Source organism: Heptranchias perlo, chromosome 5 (genome assembly GCF_035084215.1).
Source record: "Heptranchias perlo isolate sHepPer1 chromosome 5, sHepPer1.hap1, whole genome shotgun sequence".
NCBI classification, from domain to species: Eukaryota; Metazoa; Chordata; class Chondrichthyes; order Hexanchiformes; family Hexanchidae; genus Heptranchias; species Heptranchias perlo.
This window is the reverse complement of record NC_090329.1, coordinates 58,904,343-58,923,117: the sequence shown is the minus strand read 5'-3', so window position 1 is coordinate 58,923,117 and position 18,775 is coordinate 58,904,343. Positions and strand designations below refer to the sequence as shown.

At 40.8% G+C, this 18,775-nt stretch overlaps 1 protein-coding gene across 1 annotated transcript in view; it reads right to left on the bottom strand.

The window, feature by feature from the left end:
* ift172 (intraflagellar transport 172) overlaps positions 1-18,775 on the bottom strand; it is a 139,442-nt gene that overhangs the window by 86,222 nt on the left and 34,445 nt on the right. The window contains exons 15-20 of the mRNA XM_067984452.1: positions 15,801-15,913; positions 15,005-15,172; positions 9,784-9,920; positions 8,181-8,288; positions 7,587-7,671; positions 4,347-4,439 (exon numbers count right to left, since the gene is read on the bottom strand). Of these exons, the coding sequence (XP_067840553.1) occupies positions 4,347-4,439; positions 7,587-7,671; positions 8,181-8,288; positions 9,784-9,920; positions 15,005-15,172; positions 15,801-15,913 (704 nt within the window). The remainder of the gene's footprint in view (positions 1-4,346; positions 4,440-7,586; positions 7,672-8,180; positions 8,289-9,783; positions 9,921-15,004; positions 15,173-15,800; positions 15,914-18,775) is intronic.

Here is an 18,775-nt window from a genome sequence, read left to right as displayed (position 1 = left end):
TTCTGCCCCAATGCTCCAGCTAAGGCCTAACCAGTGATTTATAAAAGGTAAAGCGTAACTTCCTTGCTTTTGTACTCTATGCCTTTATTAATAAAGCCCAGGTTCTCAAATGCTTTTTTTAAAAAAAAACAGCCTTCTCAACTTGTCCTGCCACTTTCAAAGATTTGTGTACATACACCCCCAGGTCTCTCTGTTCCTGGACCCCCTTTAAAATTGTACCCTTTAGATTATATTGCCTCTACTCATTCATCCTACCAAAATCTTTAACTTCACACTTCCATGCATTAAATGTCATCTGCCATGGTGCCCATTTCACCAGTCTGTCTATCCTCTGTACACATGGCTCATGAAACCTCTACGCAACCCACGCTCACCCATTTAATGGAGATACAACCAGAGCTATGGGACCACTAGAGCCACCACAGTGCACACCGTTGGACTGCTGAAACAATGCTTTCGCTGTCTGGACTGGTCTGGGTGCTTTCCACAGAACAGTCCAGAGCGAGTCACTAGGATTGTTTGTTGTCTGCTGCATTCTGCACAACTTTGCTGTGCAACTGGAATAGTATATGGAGCCTGTAAAGCAAGAACATCTTCCCAATCTCATGAGGAAGGCCTGACCACAGCGAGGAAGGAGCAAAAGTGGGAGAGCAACAGCAACAGCATGCAGCCAGAGCTATGATCCAGCAACTAATTGCCCAATGCTTCAGCTGATTTACTCCTCTCCCTAACCCTACCACCCCACTGCCACGTTAACACTCAATATCACCTCTACCAGTCTTTCTACTCTGCAATAAAGAACTTCCAACCACTGACCAACATTCATATACATGACACCTAACATTGCAGGCCTACTGGCCACTATGGAATCACAGTACAGACAAAGTTGCAAAGTCAAAATCTGCGATTTTTTAAATGGCTGTCACAAGAGCCATTAACATCACATTTTTGCCCATGTGTTAACCCTTAGTGCTTTTCTAAAGTGACTTCTTGCCTATTCTACCAGTCCTACATGTTGCTCCCCCAGAGGCTTCAGCATGGGTGGTGGAAGGCTACTGATGCTCATATGAGGGTCTTTGAGATCCTTGTGGTTGATGACCTCTAGGAACTCAAGCCAAGGAAGGACCAGCTGCAGACTGCAGTATCTCAGCTGCAGCAGGGCTCTGGCTTTCTGAAACCATGGTGGGCATTGGATGAGGGGGTGGCGAGGGAGCTGGCATGCTGTCTTCCTGAGAGTGGGCAACATGTGCCACTGCCATTCCTATGGTTCATCACTTCCACTGATCAGTGGAAGTGATGAGCTGCAGGAGATCAATGAGAAGGCATTGGAGATGGTGGAGCCCAGAGCCTGAATGACATCAGTTTGAGCTTTGATCAAAGCTGCAAGAGCTGGTGACACAGATCCCTGGTGTGAGTGTCTGGCTGCAGCGTCCAGAGAGCTGACCACACGCTCCTTGGTAGACTGCAGAGTGCTAATGCAACAGAATATCACACAAGCTGGAAGCAGACTATTCCATATTCTCAGAAATGGTGCAGCAGCTCCTAGGCAGGTTTTCCAATACCTCATATAATTGCATATCTGCAGAGAGCAGCTTTCAGGTCCATTAATTTCTCCAGCACTTTTTTTTACTCATACTAATTTCCTTTAATTCCCCCTTCTCACTAGTCTCGTGGTTCCCTAGCATTTCTGGGAAGTTATTTGTGTCCTCTTCCGTGAAGACAGAACCAAAGTATTTATTTAATTGCTCTGTCATTTCCTTGTCCCCCATTGTAAATTGTCCCGTTTCTGACTGTAAGAGACCTACATTTGTCTTCACTAATCTTTTTCTTTTTACATACTCAAAGAAGCTTTTACAGTCCACTTTTATGTTCCTTGCAAGTTTACTCTCATACTCTATTTTTCCTCTCAATCAATTTCTTGGTCCTTTTTTGCTGACATCTAAACTGCTCTCAATCCTCAGGCTTGCTACTTTTTCTGGCAAATTTATATGACTCCTCTTTGGATCTAATACTATCCTTAATTTCTTTTGTTAGCCATGGTTGAGCCGCTTTTCCTTTTGTGTTTTTGGGCCAGAAAGGAATGTATAATTGTTGCAATTCATGCATTTGTTCCTTAAATGTTAGCCATTGCCTATCCACCGTCATGCCTTTTTCTGAAGCTTCCCAATCTATCAGAGCCAACTCACTCCTCATGCCTTCATAGTTTCCTTTGTTTAGATTTAGAACCCTAGCTTCGGATTGGACTACTTCATTTCCATCTTAATGAAGAATTCTATCATGTCATGGTCACTCTTCCCTAAAGGACCCCACACAACAAGATTATTAATTATCCCCTTCTCTTTGCATAATACCCAATCTAGGGTAGCCTGTCCCCTGGTTGGCTCCTCAATGTACGGGTCTAAAAAACCATCTCATACACATTCCAGGAATTCATCCTCCACAGTATTATTGCTAATTTGGTTTGGCCAGTCTAGATGTAGATTAAAGTCACCTATGATTACTGTAGTAACCTTGTTATATGCATCTCTAATTTCTAATGTAGGGGACGGTATCATCTCGAATTGATACCCGTCCCCTACATTACCACTACTGTTTGGAGGCCTACAGACAACTCCCACCAGTGTTTTCTGCCCCTTGGTGCTTCTTAACTCCACCCAGACTGATTCTACATCTTGATTTTCTGAGCCAATATCCTTTCTCACTATTGCTCTGATTTCATCCTTTACTAACAATGCCACCCCCCATCTCCTTTTCCTTTTTGCCTGTCCTTCCTAAATATCGAATATCCTTGGATATTCAGCTCCCAGCCTTGGTCACCCTGCAGCCATGTCTCCGTAATTGCAACTATATCGTATCCATTTACATCTATTTGTGCTGTTAATTCATCTACCTTATTCTGAATGCTTTGTGCATTCAGGTAGAGTGCCTTTAGATTTGTCTTTTTAACATTTTTAAGACATCTTACCATTTTTCTGTACTATGGACCTCTTTGTCTTATTACCATTTTTTATTACCAGGACCCTTTTTGTTAGTGCACTCTTGTGCTTGTACGCTCTGTCCCTTCTGACACAATGTGGTTATCCTTACCCCAATCACTTTACTGCACTGCATCTTTGTCTTTTCTCTTCAGCATTCTAGATTTCTCTCCACCGGGAACCGATGTCCCCTTGTGATTGGTAGAAATGCATGTGAAGTGGGGGAGGAAAGTATTTGGTGTGTTTGGGGAGGAGGTGGGGGGAGGGAGATGGGGAGGGGAAGGTGCTGTGGCCAGGTCTAATGCCGAGAAATAGAGATAGGAAGACATCATTCTCAACCTTGCTGTCTGGGTCAGGTTTCTGAAGTGCATGCAGCACTGAACCCATGTCCTGGGGGTGATGCTGTGGGCATTGACATTGTCAGCCAACTCTCTCCAGGCCTGATACAATATCTGTTTGGGCACTTTCCTGCCATCAGAGGGGAAAAAGAACCTACCTGCATGATCTCGCCTACTCCAGAAGCATCTCCACTGCTGTATCGAAGAATCAAGGTGCTCTTTCCTAAGGGACGTTACTCTCCAGAAACCTCTCAGTAGCATCACAGGTTTGCACAATGTTGAATGACACCATGTGTTAAGAGGTGCATTTGCTCTTTAAATGGGCAGCAGGCTTGCTGGAAATCCCACTTCTGAATTACGTGGGCTGCCCGTTACCACTACAAACACATGGGCTGCCCACTAATGAAATGTAAATGAGATTCAACCATCAAAATGGTACAGGCCCCAGACTTGGCCCCAGTCGCAAGGCCAGCCCAAAAACCGCTGGCAGTAAAAATTGGCCCTATAAAGTTCAGTAGCTGAATCCCCTCCCGTCCCCAAAATTACATTAAATTATGCTTTGTCTCTCATTTACAGTACCACCATTGGCTGCACGTTACCCACACTGCAATATCACAGAATACAGCCGCTAAACAACAACATTAAAAAAAGAGTATAATTTGTAAACAAAAGATTGAAATATGCCATCACTGACAAGTCCCTGTATAATATTTAGGAAAATACAACACAATTCAGACACACACAGTTCCATTTAAGGACCTATTGCTTTGATCAACTATTAACTTACAAATCTATGCAATAGAGTAACAATTACCCTCAAGATATTTTCATGTAAAAGATGAAGAAAATTTTGGTTCTACATGAAATTTTGCATTAAAACAGAGTACTGACTACAGTGAAGAAAGCTATAGTCAGCAACATTAAAATTGTCCTCATGTACAAGTTTCAGTGTCCGTATAAATAAAGTTCAGTGCAGTTGCACAATACTGTTCTGGTGATGGTTTTAAATTATTTAATAATTTTGTATATGTACCTGTTCCAGATAATAACTTTCTGCTAATTTGTAGTTTTTCTCCAACATAGCCAATCTTGCACGAACAAGATAATTGTCTGTGCCATCACCTCCCTAAAAAAAGATAAAATGGATGTCTGCTGTTTCATTATCTTATTGAGAACAATTAAATAGTAGGCTAACAAAGCTATACAATTAAACAAACACATCCAAACTATCAAAATAATTGTCTGAGTGGTTCAATGCCCAGTTTACAAAAAGGATAACTGCATTTACATCTAAACTGTCAGAATTTCCTCGATAGTTAATTTGCGTAAGTACATGCCGGGACTGATCTCCATCTCACAGTGTGGAATTGTGGGTGCAGCACACTGGGGGTGCATTTTGAGGCAGCACATGATTTTCCTATGGGCCCACAATATCATGGACAGGATGGACTTCAGGTGCTAGTGGTGGCACTTAATTGGGTACAGTAAAGGAACTGAGCGAAATTCCCAGCACCACCTGGGCCTTAATGGCAACTGCAATGTTAAAGGAGCAGGTCAAATGGAAGCCCCACGAGAGACCAGGAAGATCATCACATTTTAAAGGTAACAATAGATCAGAATTTTCATCGTGCCAGCTTCTGATGAATTATAGTACATTTTAAAAATAATTTGTCTACCAGAAGCTGCGATATGCACATCAGTGGTCTTCATATTTATTTTGAGGTTTGTCCCCTGTGAATGAGTTTTGCTGTTGTGCGATGGCAGCAGCACCCTAACCTGCAGTTTGCCTTGGAGGGAGTTGATAAGAGGGCAGTACTGTGGTACCAAACAGCAGGTAGAGGAACAGGGAAAGTAAGTATGGATATGTAGAATGGTGGCGCAGGAATAGGAGGAAGGTGCTGGTTTAATCTGCTGGCTTCTTTGATCCAGCCCATGAAATTCCTGCGGGTTCCCTTCTTCCCCAGCTAACTTTAGCACCTTCAAACTGCATAAAGTTCATGGGCCTAGAGAATTGGAAAAGGCTGCTCTTTGGTGGATTCTGGCCAATTGGGAAGAAGCCTTCACCATTCCTCCAGGCCAAACAGTTGAAGCATTCTCTTGCACTCCTATGCTGCTTGAGTGACCCCAGCCAGGTGCCTCCCATCTGTGCTCACAGAGGAAACATCTTTTGAGGTGGCAATTATATTGTTGAAGAAAATGGAATTTGTCTAAAGATGTACTGACCCTAAAAGGGGGAGAGACAGAGAAAAAAACAAGAGAAAATGGGGATAGTAAGGTAGAGAAAGAAAAAGAGAAGCGAAAGAACCAAGCTTCAAAGCTGGGGTAGATGGGGACAACAGTGGGAGAGGATAAGCAGGAGAAAGAAGGGGGATAATGAGGGAGTTTGCATGATCTTGGCTTTTTGTATATGAGGGGTATCTTTTTTTTAAATGAATGTGGCATGCATTTTTGTGTAATCATATGCAACCCACCATCTGGTTTCGACATGTGAATCCGGTGCCCAGCACGTTTTTCAATTCCTGAACTGTCGACAAAGCGACAACCAAAGCAGAATGTCCAACAGTGGTCTGATCAGCACAGTGGAACTTTTATGTTTCATAATATTCTATATGTGCATCAACAGGCATGGTGTCAGCACTCCACTGCTTGCTTTATCAACTATAGGTTCTCTGCTGACCAGAGAACAGCTAATTATTTGGGAAATATACTTACATGACATCGGAGCTGTAGAACTATTACTTAAGAGATACTAAGAGGTCTTTACATAATAAGCACCCTACTCTATCATTTCCCATTAAATGCTATTTCAAATGAAGACTTGTATAAGTTCCAGCTACTCGTGTAAACATATTAAGTTACCGAGCATTAACAAGCTGGCAACAGTCACTGCTACAAGTGGGAAAATGCAGATTTATGTCCCTAATTTCCCATCTCAATGGAATAATCAGGATAAGACGCAACCTCACTAGAAGGAGGATGGGGGAATAATTATTTATTAAGACAACAGGAGAAGCACACAAATGCGAATGCAACTCCCTATCCAAGCATCACAGAAGAGGCCATAAATCTGGGTTAAAATGTCTGTACTCTCACTCTGGGAACAACATGCCGTGTGCAGAGAGATAAGGAAGGGGCAAACCTAAAAGCAATGCATGACTAAAAAAGTCTGCCATCTGGTGGTGTAAATATGAAACCCATTCAATTTTGCATTTTATTGTGTGCAGTAATTTCCATTTAATACAATACATAGGAACAGGAGTAGGTCTTTCAGCCCCTCGAGCCTGTTACGCCATTCAATTAGATCATGGCTAGTCTGCACCTCAACTCCATTTACCCAGTTTAGCTCCATATCCCTTGATGATCTTATCTAACAAAAATCTATCGATCTCAGTCTTGAAAGCTCCAATTGTCCGAGCAACCACAGCATATTGGGGAAAAGAATTCCAGATTTCTACTACCCTTTGTGTGAAAAAGTGCTTCCTGATTTCCCTGCTAAATGGCCTAGCTCTAATTTTAAGATTATGTCCCCTCTTCCTTGATTCCCCCACTAGAGGGCATAGTTTCTCTGTATCTACTCTATCGAATCCTTTTAACATTTTAAACACCTCAATCAGATCACTCTTCAATCTTCTATACTCGAGGGAATACAAGCCAAGTTTATGCAACCTGTTCTCATAATTTAACCCTCTATGCCCAGGTTTCATTCTGTTGAATCTGTGCTGCACACCCTCCAAGGCAATATATCCTTCCTGAGGTGCGGTGCCCAAAACAGAACACAGTACTTCAGATGAGGTCTGACCAAGGCTCTATATAACCATCTACAAGCTGAAACTGCATATTTTTATTCATTATCCACTTTTATTCCCTCCCCAGATGGCATGGGGTCCCGTGCAGTATGATCCATCACTCTGCCATTATTCATATGAATGGACAGCAAGTGTATTTTAACTGTGGGATGGAAAGTGTTTCTCTGGATAACAGTTGATGGGTGGCCAATCAATGACCACATATGAAAGACATCTTGTGAGCAGTGCACTTTCATCTAAGTCATTATTAATTCGTTATGAGGTACATTGTTCAGTACTTCATAATGGACACAAATAGTTAATGTATAACATGTTGTTTTTGCTTATATAAAAAACAAATTGATAAAACATTTTTAGAATTTTTCAAATTGAGAAAACAAATTTATTTAGAAAAAGATTTAAATCGATTGATTGGTACTGGATTTTTTTCTTGCTGTCTATTGCCAATAGTTCCACTTACTACTTACATATTCTTTTGCTGCTTCATCTGCAATCCGGTTAGTCTCACAAAGAAATTGAGCCTTAGCTACATCCCCAAGAGCAGCAAAGCATCTAAAAAATAGGAATACATGTGTTAAGACTGTCATATCAAGGACTCAATTCTCTTTTTTTATTTCCTTTTATGTTTTTGGGTCATTTCTAACACTTTAGATTATTTTGGCTCTTATGTCTTAGATCGCTCATTGTGACATTAAGACACAACTAATTACACTGGGCACAGCAAAGGCTATGGGCCCTGACAACATCCTGAGTGTAGTGCTGATGTTGCCTCCTCCACCAACGTCAAATAGCTTGAAAATACAGCCTCACACATGTAGAATGGCCACTTAGGAGAGGCATCTAGGGAACGGAGCATTGTGGAACCACACCCATTCACTCTTATTTTATACACTACTTAGCCACATTATAGTAGTAAAGGAACATCAGTGTCACAAAGTCTCGAGAATGTAATTATTAAATGAGTGTAGAGGATCAGACCAGCCCACCTATTTCATTGTATTAAACGAAAAAAAAAACTTTTCCTCTTTGGTTCCCCATATACCACAACAAACTATTATTACCTCTCTGCAATATGTAGCTGTTGGGCTTCCAATGAAAGTTTGCTTAATGTTTTCCACATAGCTTCAGTCTCTGATGACAACTCCAATGTTTCCAGGAAAGCAGTAGCCCTGGAAAAAATATCAATACTTACACTCATCACATTGAAAGAAAAGCAGTAAAGTATTTCCCCAAACATTCATGTTTTCCCCCCCCTAATTTGAACCCAAGGAGGTCAGCAGTAAAATATGTACAAGACGTTCTTTGGTTCTGTCATTTCTTAACCAGCTGCTGAAAGGGACATTCTTAAGTAGGGGAAAACTGAAAGCAGTTTATCACACTCCCTCTTCTCCCTACCTGGGTTCTGAAGTACAACTGACATCAGAAACTAAAAACATTAATTTATTGAAGAGAACAATGTAATTTTGGCATATGAGGGGCTCACAATTTTTTATTTATTGGGTGGTTACTATTGTCCTCTAAACATTAGATTATTGAAGAGTACATTACAGGACTGCTTTTCTTTTTCCTGTCTTTCAACTAGTTATATCAATCTGCTCAGCGAGGATGTCCAACTTCTTGGAGCAGGATGCCAAATCCAAATGCCACAACCTACGAGGGCTGCATACAATTACATCAAAATGATGGGCATCATAAACTAAAATGCAAGCCCCCACCCAACCCACCATCAATTCACAAAAAATCTGAAGCACCCCTACACAAAAATGTGGGCCCCCTCATATGCAAGAATTCCAAGCCTTCCCCAAACACTTATTATCCAAGCCTCCCTGCACTAAGAATCTGTTCCTTATTTAGCTTTTTGCTCTTCACTTACTGGTCTGGTCCACCCCTGCACACTGTCCTGGTTGTTGCTTGCTTCCTATTGCTCACTTTGCTACTTTTTTCATCCATGTCTGCTGCTACCACCACTGTTGCTGTAACCGCCATTGCCATCTCTGTGTCCTCTGCCAACGTCCCAGACACTATCCAGAAGACAGCTGCAAGGACTGTATGCTAGGAAGCTTCAACCTCAGCCCTTGAAACTTCCTACTGCTCGAACACTGGCTTCCCAATTCATGTTAAAAGGCTGCTCCCTTCACTGGTCTAAATCCACCAATCAAGAAGCAGCCTTTTCTAATCCAAGCCTGGGCATTTTAAACAGCTGAGGCTGAAAGTCTGCATTACACACAAGTGTGCAAAGAAGAAAGGAACCACGGACTAAGTGATGGAGATTGCATCTTAAACAACACTGCTCTAGAGGAAAGCATGCTTCTAGACCACAGGAGTAGACTCAGCCAAGATCTAGTATTTGTACCAGTTTATCACAAATTACAAACCATACTTGTGCACTGTACCTGAAAATATTGAAACATTACCATTAAAAGAGCTTGGTGCAGAAGACACAATTCGAAGCAGAATTTTGTTTCCAAGATTGCATTTATAATATTATTTGGTCGTTGCTGCAGAAAGCTGTGCAAACTCAAATCCCACATGGAATAGCAATTCATTTCGATCTGAATATAATCCGAGGGAGTTGAGATTGCAGCTCTTAAAAAAAACCAAAATTCAGAAGGCCTACTTCCAATTTCAAATAACACAACTGAAGTGTTAATGCTCAGTACCAACCTGTTGTAATCTCCATCATCAATTGCTGTGCCGAATTCAATCAGTCCTTCATCCAGAGTGTAAGAAATAGTGTTCACTCCCTCAGTGACTATGACTTCTGTTTTACCATTACTCCGCTCCAGATCTACAATATCACCCTATACAGAAAAGTGAAAGAGAAAGAAAAATGAAATAAAACTGTCAAACAGCCTTATATTTTAAAATCTAGTCCACCCCATCCCAATTTATATGTTGTTTTAAACATCATTTGAGAGATTTAAAAAAAACTATCTGAGGTTACATTTATTCTGGAAGGAGTTGACATTTCAGAGAGAGTGTCACAATCCATTGCTCAAGAACAATGATGATAAATACAACATACTATGCAAGTATGCAGTGGGGTCCCCCCAGGGTTGATATTAGGTCCTTTGCTTTTCTGGTTATACATATATGACCTGGACTTGAGTATAGGGAATACAATTTCGAAGTTTGCAGATGATACAAAACTTGGCAACGTAGTAGTGAGGAGGATGGTAGCAGACTTCAGGAAGGTATAGACAGACTGGCGAAATGAACAGACACATGGCAAATGCAATTTAATGCGGATAAGTGTGAAGTGATGCACTTTGGGAGGAACAACATGAAGAAGCAGTATAATATAAATGGTACTATTTTGAGGGGGGTGCAAGAGCAGAGGGACCTGGGGGTGCATATTCACAAATCTTTGAGGGTAGCAGGGTAAATTGATAAGGCGGTTAAAAAAGCATATGGGATGGTTAGCTTTGTAAATAGGGGCATTGAATACAAAAACAAGGAAGTCATGCTTAACCTTTACTAATCACTGGTTAGGCCTCAGCTGGAGTATTGAGTACAATTCTGGGCATCACACTTTAGGAAGAATGTCAAGGCCTTGGAGAGGGTACAGAGGAGGTTTACCAGGATGATACTAGGAATGAGGGACTTCAGTTGTGTGGAGAGATTGGAGAAGCTGGGATTGTTCTCCTTAGAGCAGAGAAGGTTAAGGGGAGACCTAACAGAGGTATTCAAAATTATGAGGGATTTTAATAGACCAAGTAGGGAGAAACTGTTTCTTCTGGCAAGTGGATCGGTAACCAGAGGTCATAGATTTAAAATAATTGCCAAAGGAACTAGAGGGAAAATGAGGAGAATTTCTTTTCACACAAAGGGTTGTTAAGATCTGGAATGCACTACCTGAAAGGGTGGTAGAAGCAGATTCTATAGGAACGTTCAAAAGGCAATTGGACATGTACTTGAAGAGGAATAATTTGCAGGGTTATGGGGAAAAAGCTGGGGTGTGAGATTAAATTGGACAGCTCTTTCAAAGAGCCAGCAGAGGCACGATGGACCAAATGGCCTCCTTCTGTGCTGTAAGATTCTATGATTCTATAGGCTCTATGTTTCTGATATTTTGGCATTTCAAAAAGTGTCAAAAAATTGCACCAGTCTAGTTACGCACATTAAGATCTTTGTATATTAGGTAGCATAATATTATTATGAGCCAGAAGTGTAATGAGGACAATTAAATTGGAAGGGGGTATCAACAGGCAAATCAAAAATTTCTCATAACCAAAACCATATTCCATCAACCCAAAAGCGCCCTTTGTCATCAAGCATTCCACGTCAGATAGAATTGGGATTGAATAGAGAATAAAGCTCCCTCTATTGTAAACCAACATTGTGTTTAACCCCAAACTAGGAAAAGTGCAACACGATTCTCGTCACCATAGAGTGAATTCTTCCATATTGCAACTGGCCTCTCTGAACAAGACTGTCAATTTAACGACCAATCATTATCAAATTAGGAGCAGTTTTTGTCATAGACACATGCTCACTAGAAAGTATTGCCTAAACTCATTTCCCTTAAAGGACCTTAAGGCTGCTACAAACAACAGAAAAGGGGTATTTGCATCCAATCAATGAGTCTTGGCTGGATTTGATCCCAAGTCACACAAAGATTACATGTTTACGATGCATATCTGCATACCTAACTTGCCAAATAATATTGTACGAGATACTGGATTGAACAATGGATTATTGCATTACCTTCCCACCTTTGAGACCTGGAGCATGATTTTCAATTTCAGCAGTGGTGGAAAACTAGCAGTAGCTGGAAAAGAAAATTGGACGAAGTCTATAACAGGCAGCTAATCCACTACCGCCAGTAGTCTGCCACCGCCAAAAATGAAAGTAACCCCCCTGGTTTTCAATCCAGCTCAAAATGATGCGATAAAGCCTTCCTTTCTGCAAGGGTTGTTTGTGAAATGAGCTCCACCCAGTTCCTGTGGGTGTGAGATCACCGCACAAAAATAGCCAAAATTCCAGTCTCACTTATAGAATGATTGATGTAGAAAGTTTAAAATAATACTGGGATGTGCTCTTCTGAGGATGACATTAAAGGAGCAAGAAAGGTTTGCTGGATTACTTTTAGTCCAAAGCCCTCCACCATTTGTCCTATTTAAAAAAAAAGAAATATTTCTGGTTTCCACTCATACCATGTAATAATGTAAGCTACGGGGGTTGTTCACGTTTTTATTGGAGCAGCTGTATTCATTTCTACTGCATTCAGTGCTTGGCTGGGGACTGATCCAGAGGTGGCCAAACCGGATAATATTAGTACTTTTTTTTATTCGTTCATGGGATGTGGATATCGCTGGCAAGGCCAGCATTTATTGCCCATCCCTAATTGCCCTTGAGAAGGTGGTGGTGAGCCGCCTTCTTGAACCGCTGCAGTCCGTGTGGTGAAGGTTCTCCCACAGTGCTGTTAGGTAGGGAGTTCCAGGATTTTGACCTCGCGACGACGAAGGAACGGCGATATATTTCCAAGTCGGGATGGTGTGTGACTTGGAGGGGAACGTGCAGGTGGTGTTGTTCCCATGTGCCTGCTACCCTTGTCCGTCTCGGTGGTAGGGGTCGTGGTTTTTTTGGGAGGTGCTGTCGAAGATGCCTTGGTGAGTTGCTGCAGTGTATCCTGTAGATGGTACACACTGCAGCCATGGTACGCCGTGGTGAAGGGAGTGAACGTTTAGGGTGGTGGATAGGGTACCAATCAAGCAGGCTGCTTTGTCCTGGATGGTGTCAAGCTTCTTGAGCGTTATTGGAGCTGCACTCATTCAGGCAAGTGGAGAGTATTCCATCACACTCCTGACTTGTGCCTTGTAGATGGTGGAAAGGCTTTGGGGAGTCAAGAGGTGAGTCACTCGCCGCGGAATACCCAGCTTCTGACCTGCTCTTGCAGCCACAGTATTTATGTGGCTGGTCCAGTTAAGTTTCTGGTCAATGGTGACCCCCAGGATGTTGATGGTGGGGGTTTCGGAAATGGTAATGCCGTTGAATGTCAAGGGGAGGTCGTTTGACTCTCTCTTGTTGGAGATGGTCATTGTCTGGCATTTGTCTGGCGTGAATGTTACTTGCCACTTATCAGCCCAAGCCTGGATGTTGTCCAGGTCTTGCTGCATGCGGGCACGGACTGCTTCATTATCTGAGGGGTTGCGAATGGAACTGAACACTGTGCAATCATCAGCGATCATCCACATTTCTGACCTCATGATGGAGGGAAGGTCATTGATGAAGTAGCTGAAGATGGTTGGGCCTAGGACACTGCCCTGAGGAACTCCTGCAGCAATGTCCTGGGGCTGAGATGATTGGCCTCCAACAACCACTACCATCTTCCTTTGTGCTCGGTATGACTCCAGCCACTGGAGAGTTTTCCCCGATTCCCATTGACTTCAATTTTACTCGGGCTCCTTGGTGCTACACTCGGCAAAATGCTGCCTTGATGTCCAGGGCAGTCACTCTCACCTCACCTCCGGAATTCAGCACTTTTGTCCATGTTTGGACCAAGGCTGTAATGAGGTCTAAAGCATAGTGGTCCTGGCGGAACCCAAACTGAGCATCGGTGAGCAGGTTATTGGTGAGTAAGTGCCGCTTGATAGCACTGTCGATAACACTTTCCATCACTTTGCTGATGATTGAGAGTAGACTGATGGGGCGGTAATTGGCCGGATTGGATTTGTGCTGCTTTTCGTGGACAGGACATACCTGGGCAATTTTCCACATTGTCGGGTAGATGCCAGTGTTGCAGCTGTACTGGAACAGTTTGGCATAGTACACAATAGTAATCAGCCAGCACAAAAATGTTCTTGTTGAATGAGGTCCCAGGTGCAAGTATGCACCTGAAATAGCAGAATTTTATGAGAGAGAAAAACTTATTTGAAATGGTGATATTGTCGCAGGTATGAGACACGGGGGTGGAAATTCATCCGCGCTCATTTTTGGGCCCAGAATCGGTGCGTGTCCAATCATTTGGGCGCAACTAGGAAGTAAAATCGGTCAGGGCCCTCAATATCATTAAATAGGCGGGCTGCCGGCACTACTAGCACAATTGATTGGCAGCTCACCTAGTGTGAGCCGTAAATATCGGGCATTCCTGACGCTATTTAAAGGCAGCCTGCACCTGAACTTTGGCTGCAGGCAACTGTTACTGAAGGTTTCTCAACATGGCGGGCAAAAGAGAAGCTGCAAGGCCCTGCCACCCACCCCAGTTCTCGGACACTGCATTAGAGGTATTGGTGGAGGAGGATGGCAGGCGGTGGGAAGTCCTCCTCCCACCAGGCAGGAGGAAGGTCTCCAGACAAGCTGCTCAACAGCAATGGGCAGAGGTGGCAGAGTGAGCCTGTGCAGGCGCATCATGCCACAGACTTTGACCTCAACAGTCATTGTAATTGCCCACTGTGGCCATCTCAAGTGCCTTTAGTAGATGATCCGTAGCCTTCCTCCTCCCAATTTTAAACTAAAAGTTAAATATATCATAACATAAGATGTAACACAAAGTTAACCAGGATGTTTACAGGACTTTTAATTTAATGCAGTTTTTGTTCTGATTTTCCAATTCAATTCTGCACAATGTACAAATCTATAAATCTCATTTACCATTAAATTATGTTAGTCTTTGTCTGGATATATTTTAACATTGTGACAGCATGAATAAAAAAAACATGATTTGATTTACCTCACTTCAAGTTTTGAGGGCTTGGTAGAACTTCTTTCAAAAATGGAAGAAGGCAAACTATAAAATGAGGTTTTGCAGCCAAGATTATCAGATTTCATATTTTTGTAAAGTCTACGAAGCAACCTTCTACTGAATCACAATGTGTTGTTAGCATTGGAGGTATTATTTAGTTGTTTTGATATATTATACATTGTTTTCTATTCTTTTCTTTACCTTAAGTGGAAACATTGTAACTCGCTCTGGAGCATCAATATTGTACCAGACGCACAGATTGCCACGGTTCTGGGCAACAGCTACATCACTGCCAGGTACCCACTGAACATAGGTGCAGTAATTCAGGACTGTTGTCTTTGTGCTGTCTTCTATATCAAACAGATGCAACTGCAGGATAGAAGGAAATAAATGTTCCATGAGCAGAATGTTTTTATTCCCAAAAGAAAGTTTTAAGAAAATATTTAAAGTAGCAATCAGTTTTCAAAATCTCATAGCTTTTGTTGTAATTTAAATAAGTATCTGTGCAGATTCAGGTGGTATTTAAATTATTACCTTTACCCACCACTTTTATTTTTAAATTAAGTGAATTTCTTGAGAAGCACAAATCTAAGGAAGGCCTGTCATCTTGATTCTGATAGTGATTTATCACCCCAATGTCAAAGCCCTCTTGTCACATTGATATTCTCGGTCAGTTCTTCCCCCTGCATTACCGAAGATTCCAAAACCCCAGACTGCTGCTCTGCTAACACCACATCAATGTCAATTTCATGTAATTAATTTTTAGGAATAATGCCACCATGTTCTCCTCGTGCTCTTCCCAAATGTCCAGCACAGCACTGATAGTGTCAGCCCAAGCTTGACCATGCACCAGTTTTTCTTCATACCAGCCACAATTTAACTGAAGCTAGCTGTTCTTATGATTCAGAACTTGTAAAAGTGCCTACTATATCAATAAGTGGAACTTATATACATTGTCCTATTTTATGTATTCTACTGTAAAATAATAAGAACTTACACCAAGTTTTTTGTCTCTGAAAAGCAGCTTGTGTCCAGTTTCATTCAGTTCTAACCAGTCAATCTTTGTATCATGACTTATAGCGCCTAAGTTATAACCAGACAATAGATCCACTGGGAAGAAAAACAAATAAATATTTGTGATTATTTTAAAAACATAATCTTCCACTTCTGCTCCTCCAAGTTATTTGTGCTTCTGATCACTTGCCTCCTTGCATTTCTCATCTGCAAGGATGGTAGATCTGAAATTCTTCATCACCTTTTCCTCAGTGATGTACCATCTTATTCTTTTTTATTACACTCTTCTCTGTCTTGTACTCAGTCACTGCAGAGAATGGCCCAATTTTCTTGAAAGTGCCAGAGAAAGACTAATTCATTGGTGATCTGTTGTAAATTCAGTCTGTTGTGATTCAGACAGGATTATTTTCTAACTGGGCAATTTTCTGACACACAGGATTATTTTTTAATTAGTCTTTAAATTAAAAATCATCAGATAGAAACCAGGTATCCGGATTAGCTATCATAAAATAATTGTTTCTATGTGTATCAAATTGCCCAATTAGATGAGTACAAATGCATCCAAATAAAGCATTACAATCAAAAGATATGTAATTGAGTTCAAATAGTAGTTCTCTCTCATATATTTTCCCTTAAAACCCATCATAAATTGGTCTATAGTTACATAGAATTACATAGAGTGTATAGCACAGAAACAGGTCTTGTAGAGTTTGCACTCCGCACGAGCCTCCTCCTGCCCCTCTTCAACTAACCCTATCAGCATAACCGTCTATTCCTTTCTCCTGTATGTTTACAGGTATCACAGAATTCATAAGAACAATTGGCTAGATTTTTGCCCATTCATAGTCAATGGATGGAAAATCTTACCCAAAAGAAACAGGGAAGAAATATTTGTAATTCCTGGTTGTATGTTAAATTACCTAATAGTGTAATTTGTATCTCGAGGGCAATATTAAACAAGTGCCACCTAGTTTGTGAAGTGCTTTGGGACATTTTTCTATGTTAAAGATGTTATATAAAATGCAAGTTGTTGAATGAATTAAGAACAAGGTATTTCCATCTTCATTTACACATATGATATCATGTTATTCTGGAATTAGCCAGCATTCAAAAGAAGCTGACAACTTGCAATTAAAAATGAATCAGCATCAAATTGGATTATAAACTAGTCAACTTCGACAAATTAACTTAGCGAATAATTGATATTATTTGGCCATAATTCTAATATACATTTCAGGATAGGGATAGTGATAATGGCACCTTCATGTAAGCAGGCCTAGGTTTCTTTGACTCCTTTTGCAAGGCATCTTCACCTAGTTATCCAGAAAAGTATTAGATAAACTCTGTGGGATTCACACATATCCCTTCAACTCTAACCAAGTGAAGGGAGCAACTTTTAAGGCAAAATGGGAGAATACCTGTTTGTCTTGCTGATTCATGACCTAATGACAATATCCTAGGAACATATGCTTTCAAAATATGCAATTTCTGAAGATGAATTTTGTTGGTGGGCCATTAATTATGAAGAAACACAAGCATTCCCCCATTTTTCACTGAAAGATTAATTTCAGCTCCTACATTAACTCATTCTTCAATTGCTTATGGGAAATATATAAAAGATCAATAACAGAAATAAAGTTTCTTAATAAAATATGTATGCATGCCTGACAAAACAATTATGTGGTATCTTTGCTGGAAACTAGGGCTCCAACTACATCTTTAAACAGTGAATAAAGTGCAATGACTGTGCTCGCCTGTTCCCATATCCCTTCAGCCCCTTTTCCAAAGAAAAGGGCTTGAAGGGATATGGGAACAGGATGGGTAAATGTGATTAGAACTATTTGCTCGAGCTGAGGGTAAACACTGACATGGACTGGTTGGGCCGAATGATTTGTTTCAGTGTTGTAACTTTAATGTATTTCCATCCAATCACTATTGCACCAATACTTCATGAAACATGGAGATAAAATTTCTTCTGTTGATAATTCTACCAAAAAAAAGCACAAAAAAAATGCAGGATTTCTCATTTTGTACTCAAAGTGGCTTTTTTTGTTAAAAATCAACAGGAGGAATTTCACCTCCATGATACTTATAATTCAATATATAAAAAGAATGATAAAGTTGGAATGCTTAGCAGTAGTAAACTTTGAAAAACTTTAAGTTTACTCAATTTGGTTAATATTTTTGAAAATGTCATTTTGTTTATACAAAATAGATATACCAGTAAAAACTGTTGAATAATTTCCTTCTCCATTTTTACTGCAGGTATATACGGTGTCAATGCTATGCAAAGATTTTCAGCCTGCCAGTGTCATAAGTACAGTGTAAAACTGTTGTCACAAAATAATATTGGGGTACTTCTAAGAAAAATAGTGTTGAATTGTTTTTGCAGTTATAGCTGCCACTAGAAACATTGCTTTTTAAACTCTCTTTTATAAATTTTGGAACCAAGATGGTCTGTCCCATCAGCTTCTCTTCAATGAATTGAAATGGTGGAAAGGTAGATGGAAAAGAATTTAGGTGTGGTTACAAAGTATTCATTGAAAGTATTCTATCAATATGACCAAATTATCAACAAGACTAATCAAGTACTGGGATCCATTTGGAGGGTATGACACAAGTTATTTTTAACGCTACAACTCATTAACAAGGCTTATTGGAATACTTTGTGCAATTACGGGAATCCCACAAAATATTGATGGAAACCATTTATGGAAAAGCAACAAAGACTCAGGTATATTGTTGGTATGGATATTGTATTGGAAACCATTTTTGGAGTGGTGTGAACAGACAAAGCAGAGTTATACAGCACCTGTTCCAGGCAGTTTCACACTGCTAGAATCAATAGCTTAGTTGGATTATGCTACATTTATACTGCGTTTTTGAGTAGATTCAAAATGAAAAATCCCTTCACATCAATACAAGCTGTCCTCTATAACTGCAGCATAAGTTTCAAGG